Source organism: Misgurnus anguillicaudatus, chromosome 2 (assembly GCF_027580225.2).
Source record: "Misgurnus anguillicaudatus chromosome 2, ASM2758022v2, whole genome shotgun sequence".
Lineage (NCBI taxonomy): Eukaryota > Metazoa > Chordata > Actinopteri > Cypriniformes > Cobitidae > Misgurnus > Misgurnus anguillicaudatus.
In genome coordinates, this window is record NC_073338.2 from 46,753,295 (window position 1) to 46,771,823 (window position 18,529).

The 18,529-nt window shown below is 36.6% G+C and overlaps 2 protein-coding genes and 1 long non-coding RNA gene across 4 annotated transcripts in view; all 3 read left to right on the forward strand.

The window, feature by feature from the left end:
* Positions 1–3,361, forward strand: part of LOC129443099 (tripartite motif-containing protein 16-like) — a 65,702-nt gene extending 62,341 nt beyond the window's left edge. The window contains exons 1-5 of one of the 2 annotated variants that reach the window (XM_073856745.1): positions 178–865; positions 981–1,076; positions 1,283–1,516; positions 1,649–1,823; positions 2,347–3,221. In XM_073856745.1, coding sequence (XP_073712846.1) covers positions 275–865; positions 981–1,076; positions 1,283–1,516; positions 1,649–1,823; positions 2,347–2,837 — 1,587 coding nt within the window. In that variant the 5' untranslated portion in view covers positions 178–274 and the 3' untranslated portion in view covers positions 2,838–3,221. Of the gene's footprint in view, positions 1–177; positions 866–980; positions 1,077–1,282; positions 1,517–1,648; positions 1,824–2,346 lie in introns of those variants that run through there. The other variant, XM_073856744.1, reaches the window with a different exon arrangement.
* The window catches only part of LOC141350968 (uncharacterized), a 125,626-nt gene extending 107,563 nt beyond the window's left edge, over positions 1–18,063 (forward strand). The window contains exon 2 of the long non-coding RNA XR_012359085.1: positions 16,198–18,063. This is a non-coding gene — a long non-coding RNA (uncharacterized lncRNA). The remainder of the gene's footprint in view (positions 1–16,197) is intronic.
* LOC129443114 (E3 ubiquitin/ISG15 ligase TRIM25-like) lies at positions 10,858–14,175 on the forward strand. Its single transcript, XM_073856742.1, has 6 exons — positions 10,858–11,835; positions 11,950–12,045; positions 12,255–12,488; positions 12,622–12,781; positions 12,886–12,924; positions 13,437–14,175. Exons 1-6 carry the CDS (start codon positions 11,248–11,250, stop codon positions 13,958–13,960), a joined length of 1,641 nt encoding a protein of 546 aa, XP_073712843.1. The 5' UTR covers positions 10,858–11,247; the 3' UTR covers positions 13,961–14,175.
* Positions 18,064–18,529: the final 466 nt, after the last annotated feature.

Sequence of the window (18,529 nt, forward strand, 5' to 3'; positions counted from 1 at the left end):
GAATTGAATTGAATTTGATGTGTTGTTCTCTTATTTTACCCCAAAATTCAACTCATATTTATGCATTTATGGCAGAGCATTTTTCAGGTTTGGCTACTCGAGACTGTGACTTTCTGTAGGAGACTGACATCTTGTGGATTTGTTTATTATTTGAATGACACATTTGCATACGTTGCACAAACACAACCAGGAAATCCTTTGAGTTCAGAGAAAGTGAAACTGATTTCGGGCTGTTGTGTGTTTAGTTTTATTGTTTGTAAGTAAATACGGTGAAATGGCAGAAGCCAGTATTTTAGTGGATCAGGATCAGTTCATCTGTTCAATCTGTCTGGATCTACTGAAGGATCCAGTGACCATTCCCTGTGGACACAGTTACTGTATGAGCTGTATTACAGACTGCTGGGATCAAGATGATCAGAAGAGAGACTACAGCTGCCCTCAATGCAGACAGACCTTCAATACAAGACCTGATTTAAATAAAAATGTGGTGTTTGCTCAGATGGTGGAGATGCTGAAGAAGACAAAACTACAAGCTGCGCGTCCTTCTCCCTGTTATGCTGAAGCTGGAGATGTGAAGTGTGACGTCTGTACTGAGAGAAAACACAAAGCTGTCAAGTCCTGTCTGGTGTGTCTGAACTCTTACTGTCAAAATCATCTTGAACAACATGAGAATTTATTCAAAGGCAAGAGACACAACCTGATAGACGCCACTGGACGACTTCAGCAGATGATCTGCCCTCAACATGAGAAACTTTTAGAGATTTACTGTAAAACTGATCAGATCTGTATATGTCTTCTGTGTATTGTGGGGAAGCACAAACAACATGATACTATACCAGCTAAAGAGGAGAGGACTGAGAAACAGGTAAGAGATGAAAACACTGAGTGATGTGTTAATGTGATCAGATCTGAGTTAAACTGGTAAAAATTCACTCTAATGTACATTTTATCTGTTTAATTATTATTTCAACATCCAACAGAAAGAACTGAAGGAGACACAGAGAAAATACCAGCAGAGAATCCAGGAGAGCCAGAAGAAGCTTCAGGAGCTGAGAGATGCTGTGGAGACTCATAAGGTGAGTTTTGATCAGAAGAACAACTGCTGTCTGCTGTTTCAGATCTGTTTCAGACTCAGTTACTCTCATCCAATCAGTCAGTGAGGAGTTCAGTGCTGGATGACTTTCACTGAAGTTGACTGTGTGTAACAGACTGTGTGATGTACCAGTAAGAGCTGAATGAATGCTGCTGATTCTAATGCTCCTCTCTCTGTGTGTCCTAACAGCGCTCTGCACAGACAGCAGTGGACGACACTGAGAGGATCTTTACTCAACTGATCCAAACCATTGAGAGAAGACGATCTGAGGTGATACATCTGATCAGAGATCATGAAAAGACTGTAGTGAGTGAAGCTGAAGGACTCTTGAAGCGACTGGAGCAGGAGATTGATGATCTGAGGAGGAGAGACGCTGAGCTGGAGCAGCTTTCACACACAGATGATCACATCCATTTCCTCCAGGTAACAGAGATCTGAAAAACACAACAGTGATCTTTAAGAAGTTAGGGCATGTTTTACTGAGATTATATTTTCTATGAAATGTTTCAGTGTCATCAGTTTATGTTTGTGTTGTTTGTCTTTGTGTTTGTGTAGAGTTTTCAGTCTCTCTCTGTTCCTCCTGGATCTTCAGACTCACTCAGCATCCCTGTCAGCTCTCTCATCTCTTTTGATGATGAAGGAAAATCTGTGTCTCACCTGATAGAGAAACTGGAGGATTTCTGGAACATAGTTACTCCTGAACCTGAGACCAGAGAACAGTTCCTAAAATGTGAGTCTCAATAAACAACAAATAAACACACTGATGCTGATAAAGACATGAACAGTGATAATCTGCATTTCAGTCATTTTAAACTCCTTTATAATGATACTCATGAATCAAACTGAATGTGCAGAATAAACAGAAAATAAACAATGAAACATAACCATGAGATTAAATAGCAGTTCATAAATCAAGTTTCTTATATGATATTTAAATTTTATAAGAAATTAAGTTTTTCTATAAACAAAAATTCTTTACACTTAAATTAAATGATAACAAAATATATAAAGTGAACAGAGGGACTTTAACAATGTTCACACATTCACAAACCTTTTACACACACAGATTATGATGAATATAACAGTAAAACAATCAGATTAGATTCTGTCTATACTGTGAAGGATCTCTGTTCAGTTCTTAACATATTGAAAACATCTTTAAAACATAAAATAAATAAGACTTGACATTTTATTTTAATTATTGAAATGTATAATTTTACATTCAAACAATGTTTTTTATTTGTCTCCATCAGATTATCATCACTTCACTGCAGATCCAAACACAGCATATAAACGTCTCTGTCTGTCTGAGAGGAACAGAGTGATTATTTACACAGCCACAGTCCAGCCGTATCCTGATCATCCAGACAGATTTTTTAATTGTGATCAGGTGTTGTGTAGTGAGAGTGTGAGTGGACGCTGTTACTGGGAGGTTGAGTGGAGTGGTGATGTGGTGTTAATATCAGTGTCATATAAGAGCATCAGCAGGAAGGGATGGGGTGATGAGTGTATGTTTGGACGTAATGATCAGTCCTGGAGTTTGTGCTGCTATGACTTCAGTTGTTTTTTCAGGCACAATAACATTGAGACTGATCTCCCAATAGTGTCCAGATCTTCTAGAATAGGAGTTTATGTGGATCACAGTGCAGGATCTCTGTCCTTCTACAGCATCTCTGACACAATGACCCTCATCCACAGAGTCAACACCACATTCACTAAACCTCTAGTGTTTGGGGATCAGTGAAACTGTGTGATATAAAGATATAAATGATACAGAGAGTCTTTAAATGATTTTGTCATATTGGAAATCTGAACATGATGAATCAACAACAAAGAAATAATAAGTCTTTACTTTTTCTAATCATCAATTTCAAATAACTGATTGTAATGTTATATTTTAATAATTGTATTTTATCTTGTCAAACAGAGGTAGCTTTATAGTAGTTATTCACAGTTAATGTTATTCATCTACGGCCGTGTGTTCTTTTATGTGTACAAACCACTATAAATAAAATGTTATACAAGCCACTAAAATGTATTGGTCTGAATTCAAATTGATTTATTTTTAAGACAAACATTTAATTTTCACATTTAGTTTGACATTTATTTTAATCCAAAAATGTAAAATGCTGAATATGCAACGGTGGATTTACTAAACATTTCTAATAATATGTTTAAAGACCATCACTAAAGTTAGTTAATGTCTGAATTGCACATTACTTAAACAAAATGATGTCCCAGTACAATAAATCCATTAATGGAGACATACCATGAAAATCAGACTTTTTCTATTACAGATTATGTAAAATATAATACTATCTTTCTTGCTGGCAAATGAAATTTATAAAGAAAACGAAAAAGTGTTCATACGAATATTTCATATTTTTTAAATCTGAATGATGTGATGATTTTGAGGGGGTGGGGGGTTATATTAGCTGGATTTGATTTTTGCGGGGGTAACCCCTGTGCAAATTACGCACATGACAGGACTATAACCTCCAAGAAGTTACCATGATCAATATTAAAGTCATCAAGCATGCATGCTGCCTCATCCTCTGACCTATAGCTAAGGCCTCTTTTGCCAATCATTTTTACAACATCAACTACACGCAGGGCTGGTTCTAGATATTTGGAGGCCCTAGGGAAAATTTATGTTGGAGACCCCTCACACCCCTCTAATTTATAATAATACGATGTGTTTTTTCTACCCTGTTAGAAATCATTTAAGCACTACAGTTATTAAACATGTTTTCCCCATTACTTTTCTTTTTATCAAGTTAACAAATTGATTAAATTTATGTTAAAATTTGATTAGAAATTATGCAAAACCACATGTGTCAAACATTTTAAGGCAGGTCAAATTTGTTGTTGTTGTGGATGTGGTAACTTATTTAAAGCACAACCTTTTTGGAATAACACAATATAATGGTTTTGCTTTCTCCAACGAGTAAAATTAAAAAGACAACACTCTGCAAAAACCCTAACCATAAATAACTAGATAACAGATGAACACCTCTAAAAATTGTTTTATCGTTTTTTATTTTAGCTGGGTATTAAAGGAATGGTCTACTCATTTTCAATATTAAAATATGTTGTTGCCTTGACTAAGAATTGTTGATACATCCCTCTGTTGCTGTTTGACTTTAAATACAAACTTTTTTTTTAACTTGACCATTTTGATAGTCAGCTCCCCACGTGATGCTCACACGCATTCAAAGTGTCTGAACAGAGTCAGCAACGCTCAAGTTTGATCTGTGCTGAAATTACATTGATACACAGAACAAAGCAAATGCATTATTTCAAAATACCTGCATCATGTGTTGCACTGTCTTTGCATTCCGCTTTGGCTAAGCAGGAAACAAAGGACGTGATAGCCGCTTTCACCTTCACTTAAAGGTGGAGTGCGCAATGTTTGAAAGCCAATGTTGATATTTGAAATCACCTAAACAAACACGCCCCTACCCCAATAGAATCTGGACCTTTTTTAACTCTTTCCCCGCCATTGACGAGATATCTCGTCAATCAAGAGAAAACGCTTCCACGCCAATGACGAGTATTTCCGTCTTTCCGCAATACCGCTATTATCCACCAGGTGGCGCCCTTCCTCAACTTTTTAAACCCGGAAGTATTGCCCTATGGCAAGCTGCTGCATGTCCGTGTCTGTTTTAAAGATCGCTCTGAATGGGATCTCTATGAAAAGTCCGTCACAAAAATGGAATTATCTCTACTTTTGCTCAAAATGTGGTGTTTTTGCAGAAACCTACCCATATTCAAAAGCTGATTACAAAATAACTCCTCAAGGTAGGATGAAACGGGGTTTTTTTTGTTTGAAAGCAGAGGGTCTGTTCTTTCATTTGATATATTGTATGCTTATATATTTGAAGAAGAACATTTTCTGGAAGGCATTAAACTTTTGTGAAAATCATGAAAAACGCTGGCGCTGGCTGGCAACTTTTTAAAAAAAAATGCTGGCGGTGAAAGAGTTAAAAGACCCGCCCCACACATACGCAACCCGGCAAGGATGTCGGTTAGTAGACACGCTCCTTACTGCTGATTGGCTACAAGTGTGTTTTGGTAGTCGGCCCGTCTCCTTTTCCAAAGCATTTTTCAAAAATTGTGCACTCCACCTTTAAAGTCAGTCAGCTGCAGAGATTTGAATGCTGTTCATCTAGGCTTCTTTAACTTCATGAGGCGCTGCAAGAACCGACAGGCGGATGACATCAAAGCACTGCGAGAGCCAAAGGAGAAACCATACAGAGGAGTCTGCTTATCAATCGATCTTGCGTTACTTTAATGTCATCCGCCTGCGCTTCTTGCGGCGGCAGCATCGCATTAAGTCACCTTAAAACTTTATCTATTGCTGTCAGTAAACGTTGTCGGATTAGCGCACATTGATTAAGCAGTTATGGAGGCCCTAGGCATTTGCCTACTCTGCCTATAGCTAGCGCCGGCCCTGACTACACGCTCCAGTACATGTCTTTCTTTAGGATTTGTTTCCTGTGTGAGGACAACTGACTTCCACTACAGTACATAAGTCTTTCACATCAGGATTTGTGAGCCATGTATTTTTCGTGTTCCTCTAAGCGCTGATGCACATGTTTCCAGTCTGTCATACTACTAATGAAGGGAGATTTCTCAGTTGATTTGGCAAATGCTAAGCAGACATAGCAATGTATAATGCATGAAGTTTTGGCAGTAAGTAAGCCAACTTCTATTAGTGCCATCCTTGCAACAGAACACTTTTTGTACTACTGGATTACTTAATGTTTGTTGAGGATGTTTTTTCAAAAAGGTCTTCAAGCTTTCATGGTGGGGACGAATGTAGTTATCAATTTGTCCCTAAGTGTTTTTACTTTCCTCTACTGTGTATGTTCTTACTTCTCCACTCTCTCCTATTCTTTCATATACTTTATCCTCTACTCCATCATGTGTTCTTTCTTTTCCTCTGTCTTTTTCCTCTCTTCTCTGTCATGTGTCCTCTCATCTCCTCTCTCTTCTTCACATTCTTCTCCTGCCTCATGTCCTCTCTCCTCTCCACTCTCCTCTAATCTGGACCTATCCTGCCCTGAGAATAAAACACAGATGATTTGAACCCAAAATCTTCCTAATCTTAAAGCTTGAGTATCTTTATCTCATCATCTCAGAGGTTTGATTACTTGATATCGTCATCTAAAAGGGCTGACTCATATAAGTGAGTAACTGTTGAAAATATATGTTCTTATATATTTAATAAGATGACAATTTTATATTCATGTGTGATATTATTTTAAAGGTCATGGTGTGATTCGTAATAAGGTCTAAAGTTCTAAATTCTAAGATAAAGTGTACCAAAGTTAAGAACTTCGAGCATAATCTGCACCCCTGTCTTGGAGATATGGCTAACAATCCCATTTGGTGCCCCAGGTCACAAGATCCTGACCAACCAAATCCTGATGTTGGACTTTGATTTCCTATGTGTAAAGCTATGTATAAAATGTGGCCTGGCAAAATATTTGGGGAAGCTTTCTTTAGCCAGAATCTTCCCCACAGTTTGTGTGTGTATTAAAACATCATGAAGCAATTATTTAGGAAGAAGCTCCCTCACAGTCTGTGTGTGTATTCAAACATTATGTAGGCATCTGTATTCAGAACTTCCCACACTGCTGTGTGTCTTTCATTACCAGGTATGAATTTTCCTCTGTGAGTTTTTATTTTCTATGCTGATCTTTTAGTAAAGGCTTTGAGCTTAATATTTTTGGTTGATGAATTGGAATAACCAAATTATTGCACTGTAAAAAATACTTTGCTGCCTTAAAATTTTTTGTCAAATCAACTCAAATTTACAAGTTATCTCAACACAGATGAGTTGTCACAACCCACAAAATATAGTTGAGAAAAGTCAACCTAACTTTACAAGTTATAACAACTCACCAGTAGTTATAACAACTCATCTCTAGTCAAGATAAATAATAGTAAGTTGAAATGACTTGTAAATCCGAGTTGATTCAACAAAAATTTTTAAGGCAGCAAAGTATTTTTTACAGTGTGATTTAAAGAGACACAAGGCAGCATTTTTATGTTAATAAACCATCTTCGTAAGTCTGTATATGGTTAAATGACTCATTACATGACGAATGAAGACTCTCTCGCCCGCCCCTACCGTCTGTAGGAAGAATACCCCACTTGCAAGTTCGCTGTATCCGACCCGGTGTCCTTCAGTCTCGTCAAGTCTCAGATATAGAAAGCATTTACTCCCAGACACTAGGGGGAGCTAGTAGAGAAATAATACTCAGACTTGCCTTGTGTCCCTTTAAGTGTAACCTGCCTGGCAAAATAAATTGTTAAAGGGGACAGAGAATGAATTTTTTTTTTACCTTGTCTTTGTTGAATAATAGTACCTGCATTCACAAACATTCAAAAAGTGCTAGACATGTTAAACATCTCAGTCTCATAGAAATGCCTCTTTTAGAAATGTCAGCCAGAAAACGGCCCAATCTGAAAAACTGATGCTTATGACATCACAGCATCTCACTGCCCCTCCACTTTAAAATAATTGGCTACATTTTTTGAGTGGCAGCAAAGTCAGCCAATCAGTAATGAGATTGCAAGTTAAGCCAGTAGGGGGAGCCAAATAGGTGCAAAACCACTTAAAATCCCCCACCCTAATAGAGCTATCTCAGAGAGGTAACAATGTAACTACAGAAGAGTCAAGTTTTTAATAGTAAAAATATTGAAACTCTTTGGTTATTTTTTAGCGCGATGATAATGGGCTAATCAGATTCAATGGATTATGCTAAGCTATGCTAAAAGTGCTAGCGCCAGACCCGGAGATCAGCTGAATAGATTCCAAAACGGTAAGAATCAAATGTTTAACTCTAGGGGAGCTGGAAAATGAGCATATTTTCAAAAAAGTGGAGTGTCCCTTTAACCTTTATTCATTTGAAAACTTGTCAAGTCTTTTATTATATTTTCAGTGTTTAAGATAAATATATTGAAGGGGGCCTAGATTAGGAGTATTGCCTCTGAAAACATGAGTGGAGTAATTGCCTCAACCTAAAACATAGATGTATCCTCTTGTTTTCAATGTTTTGGAGAAACCTCTAACTTTAACACCTTTAGAATTACATTTTATTCTCTATGTGAAGAATAAATATAAATTGTTATAAACATCAGAATAATATTGGTAATTTATAAACTGGAGACATGTAATAACTTAACCACAGAGGTCAAAGTAATACACTGAAACTTAATACATTTAATTATTTTATAGAAGCGCTGAGGAAGGAAAGAACACGAGACCCCTTCACCACGCCATTGTTGTTCCGTCGTTGGACCAGTGGGTGGCGCCTTACACTGAAATTCTGGCTTCTGCCATTGTATTGACACTGCAAATACAGTGACACATTTATCAATTAAAAAAGACCAAAGTTTCGGTTTCTTTTATGCTTCAAATATTTCCTGGTTCAGTGTCGTGTGCAAAATTATGTATTTGTCGTTCAATAAATGTCCACTAGGTGTCAAACTTGCACTGACACTCTTAAAATGATTTGTCTGCACTTGTATTTAAAGAAATTATGTTGAATAAATTTTATTTAAAGAGGTGTTCAGAGATTATTTTTTACAAATGTTTTAATGAAGATTAGGGTAATGTTGATAACACGCCTTAGGTTTCACCCCCCCCCTCATATTTTTTATATGATTTAATATTCACACTTTCATATTTTTCAGGTATGACAAACATGGGCAAGTCTTATATCAAATGAAATATTCCTGAGTGCTCTCACTCTCAGGAATAAGGCTACATTTTGTCCTATTATTATCACATATCCAACAATCGTCGAATGAATAATGAGGTAAAAAATGGTATTTTGTAAACATATGGGAAAATTGAGTGTGGACTGCCTCAGATAGCACAGATAGCCACAAATGCTACACCATCTTTTCTCTTAGGTCCTACTCTAAACAATGAGTCCATTCACAGAATTTTCTTTGGTTTTCTGCATGAATAATCCCTTGCTATTTATTTTATGTGCAAAACAAAAAATAATTTTTTATATGAAAAATGTATGTTCACACCCTTCAGTAAAATAAGAATAACTTACATGCTAAAGAGTTCGTTCTTTCTTTTTTTAGGTGTTTACTGTCTGCAGTCTGCTAGAGCACCGAGAACCAGAGTTTTTCAAAAACAGTGTTTACAACATAATAAAAAGAAAGTTTGGTGTTTCATCATATGAAAATCTACATAAATAACAAGTTTTGTCAAACAGCAGCTTTTTATGTAACTTCAAAGGGTTTTCTGCAAAATGATATAAAGATATTGCATTTATTCCACTGTATGTGGTTATGAGAACACTTCAAATATTTTTAGGCAGAAATTGTATACAAAAAGGGTATTATTCCTCCCTTCAGTTGGAGTAAAATAACTTTTGCATAGATTATGATAGAGAAAAAAATCCTTTTTCCTCTATAAGCTGACAATTGCTGGAATCAAACGAAACTGTCTGCAGTTTCGTTACCAATCAGGGCCAGAGTTATACACTTTCCTGTAAAATGATACCAAACGTTTGTATGTGCACCTCTGCTTGTGGGTATGAGAAGCTTTTGAAATGAGGTAGGCCAAAAATTGGCAGAAATCCCCAAAATAGCCTCAGAGTGTAAGAAGGGCCCCCAGCAGGTTTTGCTCATTTGCAAAACGATGGCCCCTTAGCTGCTCCCGACGAGCTGGATGGAACCTTGCATGGCTAACACCGAATGTGAGGCAACTTCTAAAGCACTTTGGATGGCCACGGGTCTGTTGAAAGCGCTATATAAATGCAGTCCATTTACCGTCATTGCGATCAGTGTTTGCATTTCATCAGCTCATTTGCATTTGAAAGGGCACACCCAAAACGGCACACTTTTGCTCAGGCCTACCCTACTGAAAAATCCAGCTAAAACCACCATAAGCTGGTAGCTGGTTTTAGCTGGTTTCAGGTGGTTTACGCTGGTCCTCCCAGCCTGACAAAGCTGGTCATGCTGGTGGGTCAGCTGGTATTCCAGCATGACCAGCTAACTCCAGCTAGACCAGCTTAAAATGTGACCAAAACACAGCTAGACCAGCTTGCTACACCAGCAAAACCAGCTTCCTACACCAGCAAAACCGCTAAAACCAGGCTGGGGACCAGCTGGGGCCAGCTCGCCAGCTTGTGCTGGTCTTGGCTGGATTTTTCAGTAGGGTACAAAGTTGAGATTTTAGCAACGTGCTATAATTAATTATCTGTGGAGTATTTTGAGCTAAAACTTCACATATGTACTCTGGGGACACCAAAGATTGATTTTACATCTTAAAAATGTCTTGTGAAATGGCCTCTTTAAATGTGTTACCTCATATCATGTACAGTAAATACTGTGGTATACAATGAAGATAGAGTGAAAAAAGGCTCTTCTGGCTAAATGTTGATCATTTTTGTTGCTATGTTGCTCTCTTTTGACAATCTACACACCTTCCACCTATGACACTTTAACCCACAGACAAGACTTCAGCAAACTCCAGACTAAAATACATGTTTGTGCCGTCTTAACTAAAAACAACTTACTCTGACTGATCTTAAAATATTTATGTGCCATTGTTTTGTATCGTACTGCACACCAGTAGACTCCTGAGACAAATTTAAACTAAAAGATACTTAAATGTCATCATTAACTTAAGTTTATTCCTGACTAAATCTCTGTCTGTTAAACCAGGCCATGTCTTTTTAAACATTATATGTTTGTTTTAATGCATTCATTTAAAAATGTATATAATCAATTATCTGTAGTTTAAACTTCTATTTACTTTTTTCTTTTTCAAATGTGAATTGTGTGTGTAAATATCTCACCACTAGAGGACAAACACTTATACTGGCTTTAATGTTGAATCAGTTGACACACAGAGAGATTTGATCTGTTATTCTCTTATTTCACCACAAAATTCACTCATATTTATGCATTTATGGCAGAGCATTTCCACAAAGGTTTGGCTACTCGAGACTGTGACTTTCTGTATGAGACTGACATCTAGTGGACATGTTTATTATATGACTGACACACCAGTTTGCACATGTTTCAAACACAACCAGGAAATAGTTTGAGTTCAGAGAAACTGAAACTGTTGGGCTGTTGTTTGTTTCTTTCTTTCTGTGAGTACATACAGTGAAATGGCAGAAGCCAGTATTTCAGTGGATCAGGATCAGTTCATCTGTTCAATCTGTCTGGATCTACTGAAGGATCCAGTGACCATTCCCTGTGGACACAGTTACTGTATGAGCTGTATTACAGACTGCTGGGATCAGAATGATCAGATAAGAAACTACAGCTGCCCTCAATGCAGACACACCTTCAATACAAGACCTGATTTAAATAAAAATGTGGTGTTTGCTCAGATGGTGGAGATACTGAAGAAGACGAAACTCCAGACTGAACCTTCTCTCAGTTATGCTGAAGCTGGAGATGTGAAGTGTGACGTCTGTACTGAGAGAAAACACAAAGCTGTCAAGTCCTGTCTGGTGTGTCTGAACTCTTACTGTCAAAATCATCTTGAACAACATGAGAAATTATTCAAAGGCAAGAGACACAAAGTGACAGACGCCACTGGACGACTTCAGCAGATGATCTGCCCACAACATGAGAAACTTTTAGAGATTTACTGTAAAACTGATCAGATCTGTATATGTTATCTGTGTATGGTGGATGAACACAATGAACATAAGACTGTATCAGCTGCAGCAGAGAGGACTGAAAAACAGGTAAGAGATGAAAACACTAAGGGATGTGTTAATGTGATCAGATCTGAGTTTAACTATTAAAAATCACTCTAATGTACATTTTATCTGTTTAATTATTATTTCCAAATCCAACAGAAAGAACTGAAGGAGACACAGAGAAAATACCAGCAGAGAATCCAGGAGAGCCAGAAGAAGCTTCAGGAGCTGAGAGATGCTGTGGACACTCATAAGGTGAGTTTTGATCAGAAGAACAACTGCTGTCTGCTGTTTCAGATCTGTTTCAGACTCAGTTAAGACTCTCATCCAATCAGTCAGTGAGGAGTTCAGTGCTGGATGACTTTCACTGAAGTTCACTGTGTGTAACAGACTGTGTGATGTACCAGTAAGAGCTAAATGAATGCTGCTGATTCTAATGCTCCTCTCTCTGTGTGTCCTAACAGCGCTCTGCACAGACAGCAGTGGACGACACTGAGAGGATCTTTACTCAACTGATCACATCCATTGAGAGAAGACGATCTGAGGTGACACAGCTGATCAGAGATCAGGAAAAGACTGCAGTGAGTGAAGCTGAAGGACTCTTGAAGCGACTGGAGCAGAAGATTGATGATCTGAGGAGGAGAGACGCTGAGCTGGAGCAGCTTTCACACACAGATGATCACATCCATTTCCTCCAGGTAACAGAGATCTGAAAAACACAACAGTGATCTTTAAGAAGTGAAGAGCATGTTTTACCGAGATTATATTTTCTATGAAATGTTTCAGTGTCATCAGTTTATGTTTGTGTTGTTTGTCTTTGTGTTTGTGTAGAGTTTTCAGTCTCTCTCTGTTCCTCCTGGATCTTCAGACTCACTCAGCATCACTGTCAGCTCTCTCATCTCTTTTGATGATGTTAGAAAATCTGTGTCTCATCTGAGAGAGAAACTGGAGGATTTCTGTAGAGAAGAGATAGAGACGATATATGATAAAGGTAAAACACTTACTTCTCTTACATCATGTAAAAATAATATTATATTTTGTAAAAATAGAGAGAATATCACTCACTGATTCTGAATGAATAATTTTTCAACATAGTTACTTCTGAACCTGAGACCAGGGAGCAGTTCCTAAAATGTGAGTCTAAATAAACAAAAAAAAAAAACACACTGATGCTGATAAAGACATGAACAGTCATAATCTGCATTTCAGTCATTTTAAACTCCTCTAAAGATACTCATGAATCAAACTGAATGTGCAGAATAAACAGAAAATAAATAACTGTGCTCGCCCACAATAAAACATAACTGTGACGTCAATAGCATCAATTTAATGTTTCTGATATGGCATTTAAATTTAATAATTAAATATTAAATTAACTAAATATATTTTAAAGTGTACAACTACAGAACAGAGGGACTTTGACAATGTTCACACATTCACAAACCTTTTACACACACAGGATTATGATGAATATAACAGTAAAACAATCAGATTAGATTCTGTCTATACTGTAAATGATCTCTGTTCACTTCTTAACACATTGACAGTCTTCAAAAACTAAAATAAATAAGACATGAAGTTTTATGTTTTATTACTGAAATGTACAATTTTATGTTTAGATGATGTTTATTATTTGTCTCCATCAGATTATCATCACTTCACTGCAGATCCAAACACAGCACATAAATATCTCCATCTGTCTGAGGGGAACAGAGAGATTACTTATGCTTACACCACAGTCCAGTATCCTGATCATCCAGACAGATTTGATGGTTGTTTTCAGGTGTTGTGTAGTGAGAGTGTGAGTGGACGCTGTTACTGGGAAGTTCAGTGGAGTGGTGATGTGTTTATATCAGTGTCATATAAGAGCATCAGCAGGAAGGGATTGGGTAATGACTGTTTCTTTGGATATACTGATCAGTCCTGGAGTTTGTGCTTCTCTCACTACAGTTGTTCATTCAGGCACAATAGCATTGAGACTAAACTCCCTGTAGTGTCCAGATCTTCTAGAATAGGAGTTTATGTGGATCACAGTGCAGGAATTTTGTCTTTCTACAGCGTCTCTGACACAATGACCCTCATCCACAGAGTCAACACCACATTCACTAAACCTCTCTATCCTGGGTTTTGGGTTGATGGATCAGTGAAACTGTGTGATACAACAATATAGATGATACAGAGATTGTCATAGAAGTTTAAAATTAATGATGAATCAACAGCTATGAATTGTCAAGCATAATATTTCTAATCACTTTATTATTATTGAGTTTCCCACTGTAAGTTTCTAGATTTTACATGTACATATTCCTGAACATTGATGTGTTCTTCTCAGCATAAATGTATTATTTAAGCATGTTGGCGTTTGCCTCTAGAGGGCGCTAAAGTTTACAGTAAACAATTAAATCCTTGGCATTCATTGTTTCAGTGTTATTATTTGAAGGATGCCTTCTTTAAAAACTTTTGACATCTAAAAAAATAAACATATATTACATATAATCAAGGAAATGATAAATGCCACCTGTGTTCATATGTTTCTGAGTTTTAAACATTATAGTGATATATACTGTACAGCAGTGGCAGCCGGTGACTTCTTTTTTCGAGGGCACTTGATGCAAAGTTCGTCACAATATGTATGTAGCCTGTCAGGTGTGTGGTTCCTTTTCCAAACATGTGTTCTGCACATCTAGAGATCCTGTGTGCATCACGTGTTTTGTCAAAATAAGTGCCTGCTGCAGACGCGTCTAAAGGGTTTATGATAAAAGAGATGTTCGCGTTTGCCAGATACTCACATAATCTCCTGCGTAATCAGAGTTTACTGTTAAGCGAGTGTCTTGTGTGTATTTTGTGAATGTGAGCGTCTCTTTAATCAGAAACGGTTTTGATGCGTGTGCAGCAAGCAAGCACTTATTTTTGTCAAAACACATGATGCAAACAGGATCTCTCAATGCGCAGAACACACATTTTGAATAAAGGAACCACACACATGACACTCCCAACACTTATTTTGAATTAGCGCCCCTCGGATGAGCAGTCAGGTTATATTACTGTACAGTGAGATTTTATTTCTGTCCCATGGGAAAATTAATCATGGTTTTAATATTGTTACCATGGTTTTTTTTTTTGGCAGGTTGATAACTACTTGACTCGTCATAGTTTTACTACAAATACCATTGTTTTTTTTATTTTCAGACCAAATACTATTGTTAAACTCTGGTTACTTTACTAAGACAATGTCACTATAGTTTGCTACAAATGAAACCAAAAACAAGTTGCTTTAGTTAAATTATGTATAATTTTCATCAGGGATGTTTTTAACTTAAAGAGATCATATTGTGACATTTTTAAGATCTAAAATAGGTCTTTGGTGTCCTCAGAGTGCATATTTGAAGTTTAAGCTCAAAATACCTCCCACAGATAATTTATTATAACATGTTAAAATTGAACCTTATAGGTGTGTGCAAAAGTGTGCCATTTTGGGTGTCTTTTAAAATGCAAATGAGCGGATGAAATGCAAACACTGATCACAAAAATGGTGGTTTGTTATTTTTTCTTTCTCTCTGCACTAAATGGCAGTGCCGTGGTTGGATAGTGCAGATTAATGGGCAGTATTATTGTAATTGGACTTGCTACCTACATCACAAAATCTGAATAACCTATTTTTTCACAAGGTTGCAAAGAATGGTTTCCCAAACCTTTTTTTCTTTACCAAAAAAGTTACTGAGTTTTCACATTTTCAGAAGCACTGAGGATCCAATTATAGCACTTATAATTGACAAAACGTTGCAAAACAGAAACAGTGATGTGTTGAACACCAGATAAAAATGAGAACTATATTGTACTGTATGGTGAAAGAGCACTTAGACACGAAGTAAAATCATCACTCCTGACTTCAATGGTTTGAGCAGTCAGAAGTGATGATGCTACTGCGCCTAAGATCTTCTGGCTTCTAGTCAAACTAGATTGTAAACACAGAGTCAGGATCGGACATGACGGATGAATGTCTAGGGTAGAAACCGATCACCTATAACTTTTCAAAAGCACATTCTGGCGATAACCACGATCTGAATACCATACGCCAAACCTAGTGTTATATCAACAGTGTTATTATGTTTACTAGAGATTCATGTTTTTTACAGCGCTTGTTTTTATACATAATTTCACGACGTGTGTGGGTTTTTTATGAAACATGCCATTTGGATTTAGTTTATTGATCATCCGTTAGGCCTTGCAGAACTCTGAAGCCTTTTTTGACTCCTACGAGAACAGGGTTGCCTTGTTCCTAATGCCCTGTTTCTTTCAATTGCCTTGATTGACAGAATGTGAAACGGAGAAATCGAATTGATAGTCACCGAGTGTCTTTAGGACGTCGAGGTAGACTCGACCGTCCCGCTTAGACTTGAAATGAAGGCAGATCCAGTAAACCAGGAGACAGATCATTCACATTAAAGTTCACAGATGTGTTCACAACCAGACAAAAAAGTTTTTCAGCTCGGCTGACTGCTAATTCAAGATCACTTGAGTCTGGATTACAGGTTTGGTTGTCCTGGTTTAGGTGCACAGATTCATAAAGATGCACAGCATTGCAGTTTTCTCACTAAAGCCTTATATTTCAGTGTTTGAACCCACACAGACATTCAATCACAAACCCAAAAATTACATCTTATATTTTATTGACTTTATTAATCATGTTACACTTAACGTTCACTCTTTTATTTCAAATCTTTTTTTTTTAGAAATTTATTGTGTTATTGTTTGCATATAAAGTTGTGAAATTCATTTTTTGTATTTGACAATATTGTCATCGAGCTGTTTTAGACTGTAGGAAACGAAATATTTCTTCTTACCGTCACTTCTTTTACATCATGTTAAGTTCATGTTTAGTTAGTAGTGTTGTATACTTAATCCTTCATGTTATATTTCATAGTAGACTGTTTGAAATTGTCAGATTTAAGGACTTTGGTTTTGAATTTGTTGAACAAAATGTTTTCTTTCATGTTGTCTTAAAAAAATGAGTGAAAAGAGAGAAAGAAAAACGTAACGTAAGAAATAAGAATTGTACTAAAGGAAGTTATTTTCTACTGTATCATTTCAGAATTTAAAATCGTGTTGTGATATTTAAAAAAAAAAGATAGAAAAAGTAAAAAACATCCCTCAATATCAAGCCAAACAAGAGCAGCAACATTTCTGAATATTTAAATCTATAAAAACAGATAGAGGTCACGAGGTTTGTCCTCTGGATGTAAATGAAAGAGAGAGAGAGACATAACTTAAGGGACGAAGGTTGACTTTTTGCACTTCTTGTACATAGTCAATATAAAGAAAAGAAAATGAACATGTATAATATTGAGATCTTATTTTGAATAATAAAAGATTGTATAACTATGAGAAAATTTTCTTAGGATAATTTAAGAATTAGAGTAATAGTCCAGCTAACAAATAACGCTTGCAGAAATGGCACGCAGCTGTTTTATTATAATTTTCGGCCAATCACAGTACAGATAATAAAACTCAGTGTTGACTGCACAATGAGATTCATCAGAATTGACCGTACACTCCGTCTCTACATAGTTTCCACTGTGAGAAATTGACTTTGATTTATCTTCAAAAACACAGTATTTGTCATATGATGGACAGAAGTAACTGCATGAAGAAGAAAAATCTTAATTTTCATCATAGATAAGTAGCTAAGTTCATTTCTCACAGTATCGTAACTATCATTGTCACAGCGTAGTGTATATCAAGTTATAAACAGTAAATATCTCAATACATTGACTGATCCGAGTATAGCAACAGTGAAAACAATTGGATTATAAAATCAACTCGAGATGTTAAGAAAAGATGTCCACATAACTCACAGCACACACACGAGAGTTGCTTTGTGAGCAGGGAAAGGACACAAAGCACAGAGGAAAAAAACTAAATGAATGTACCTGTCAAATCCTCCAGCACTGAGGTCAGCGTTTCACTCATTTCAGGTTGCTGCACAATAGCTATGAAACCAAAGCATCACTTTTCCAAAACTAAACTCAATGCCTGAAAGCTGTCAGTTGTGTTACAGTTCAACCACACAGGTGATCTTACCTGCTGAAAGCACCTGCTTGATGCTTAACATCCTCCATGAATCTTACACCTCACCTTTGCTTATAGTTGCTGTAAGATATTGTGCTGCATTCTGAAAGACTTCTTGTTTTATGCACATTTATTATTGTTAGAGTCGACTCTTACTGTTATGAGTAAAACTAAACTTAATAAAACACAAATGGATTTGATCAAGAGGTGTCGCTGTGTCAAATCATTTACAGTTATTTGCCTTACAACTCTTTATGTTTAATTCTGTAAATTGCTTCAAACTGTGTTTTAATGATATATTATTATGGCCTAATGTATTGAAGCAACATCTACTGTAGGAGGTCTGGAAGCTCAACCTGACGATCTGAATCCCATTTGCCCATGAAAATGATTTAGATGAATATTAGACATTACACAGTCATTAATCACTGAGATGTACTTCATATAAATCAACAGAAAGACAAAGATTACAGTAAAACATTTTTATATATCATAAAATATATATCATAATCTTGAATTTATAAGAGAAACAAAACTTCTCAACAACTGTATTAGCGGTCAATCACACCAAACGCGTTTTAAATGCCTGGAAACGCACTGCCTTTTTTGGGTTCACTTTAAAGGGAAATTCCGCCTTGAAATGATCCTAGGGTTAATAACAAACGTGTAC

Excerpts from the sequence above, each read along its gene's own strand:
- LOC129443114 (XM_073856742.1), top strand. The coding sequence starts at position 11,248 with ATGGCAGAAGCCAGTATTTCAGTGGATCAGGATCAGTTCATCTGTTCA. Across the intron at positions 12,489-12,621 it reads ATCACATCCATTTCCTCCAG|AGTTTTCAGTCTCTCTCTGT; the intron begins GTAACAGAGATC and ends GTGTTTGTGTAG. Across the intron at positions 12,782-12,885 it reads AGAGACGATATATGATAAAG|TTACTTCTGAACCTGAGACC; the intron begins GTAAAACACTTA and ends TTTTCAACATAG.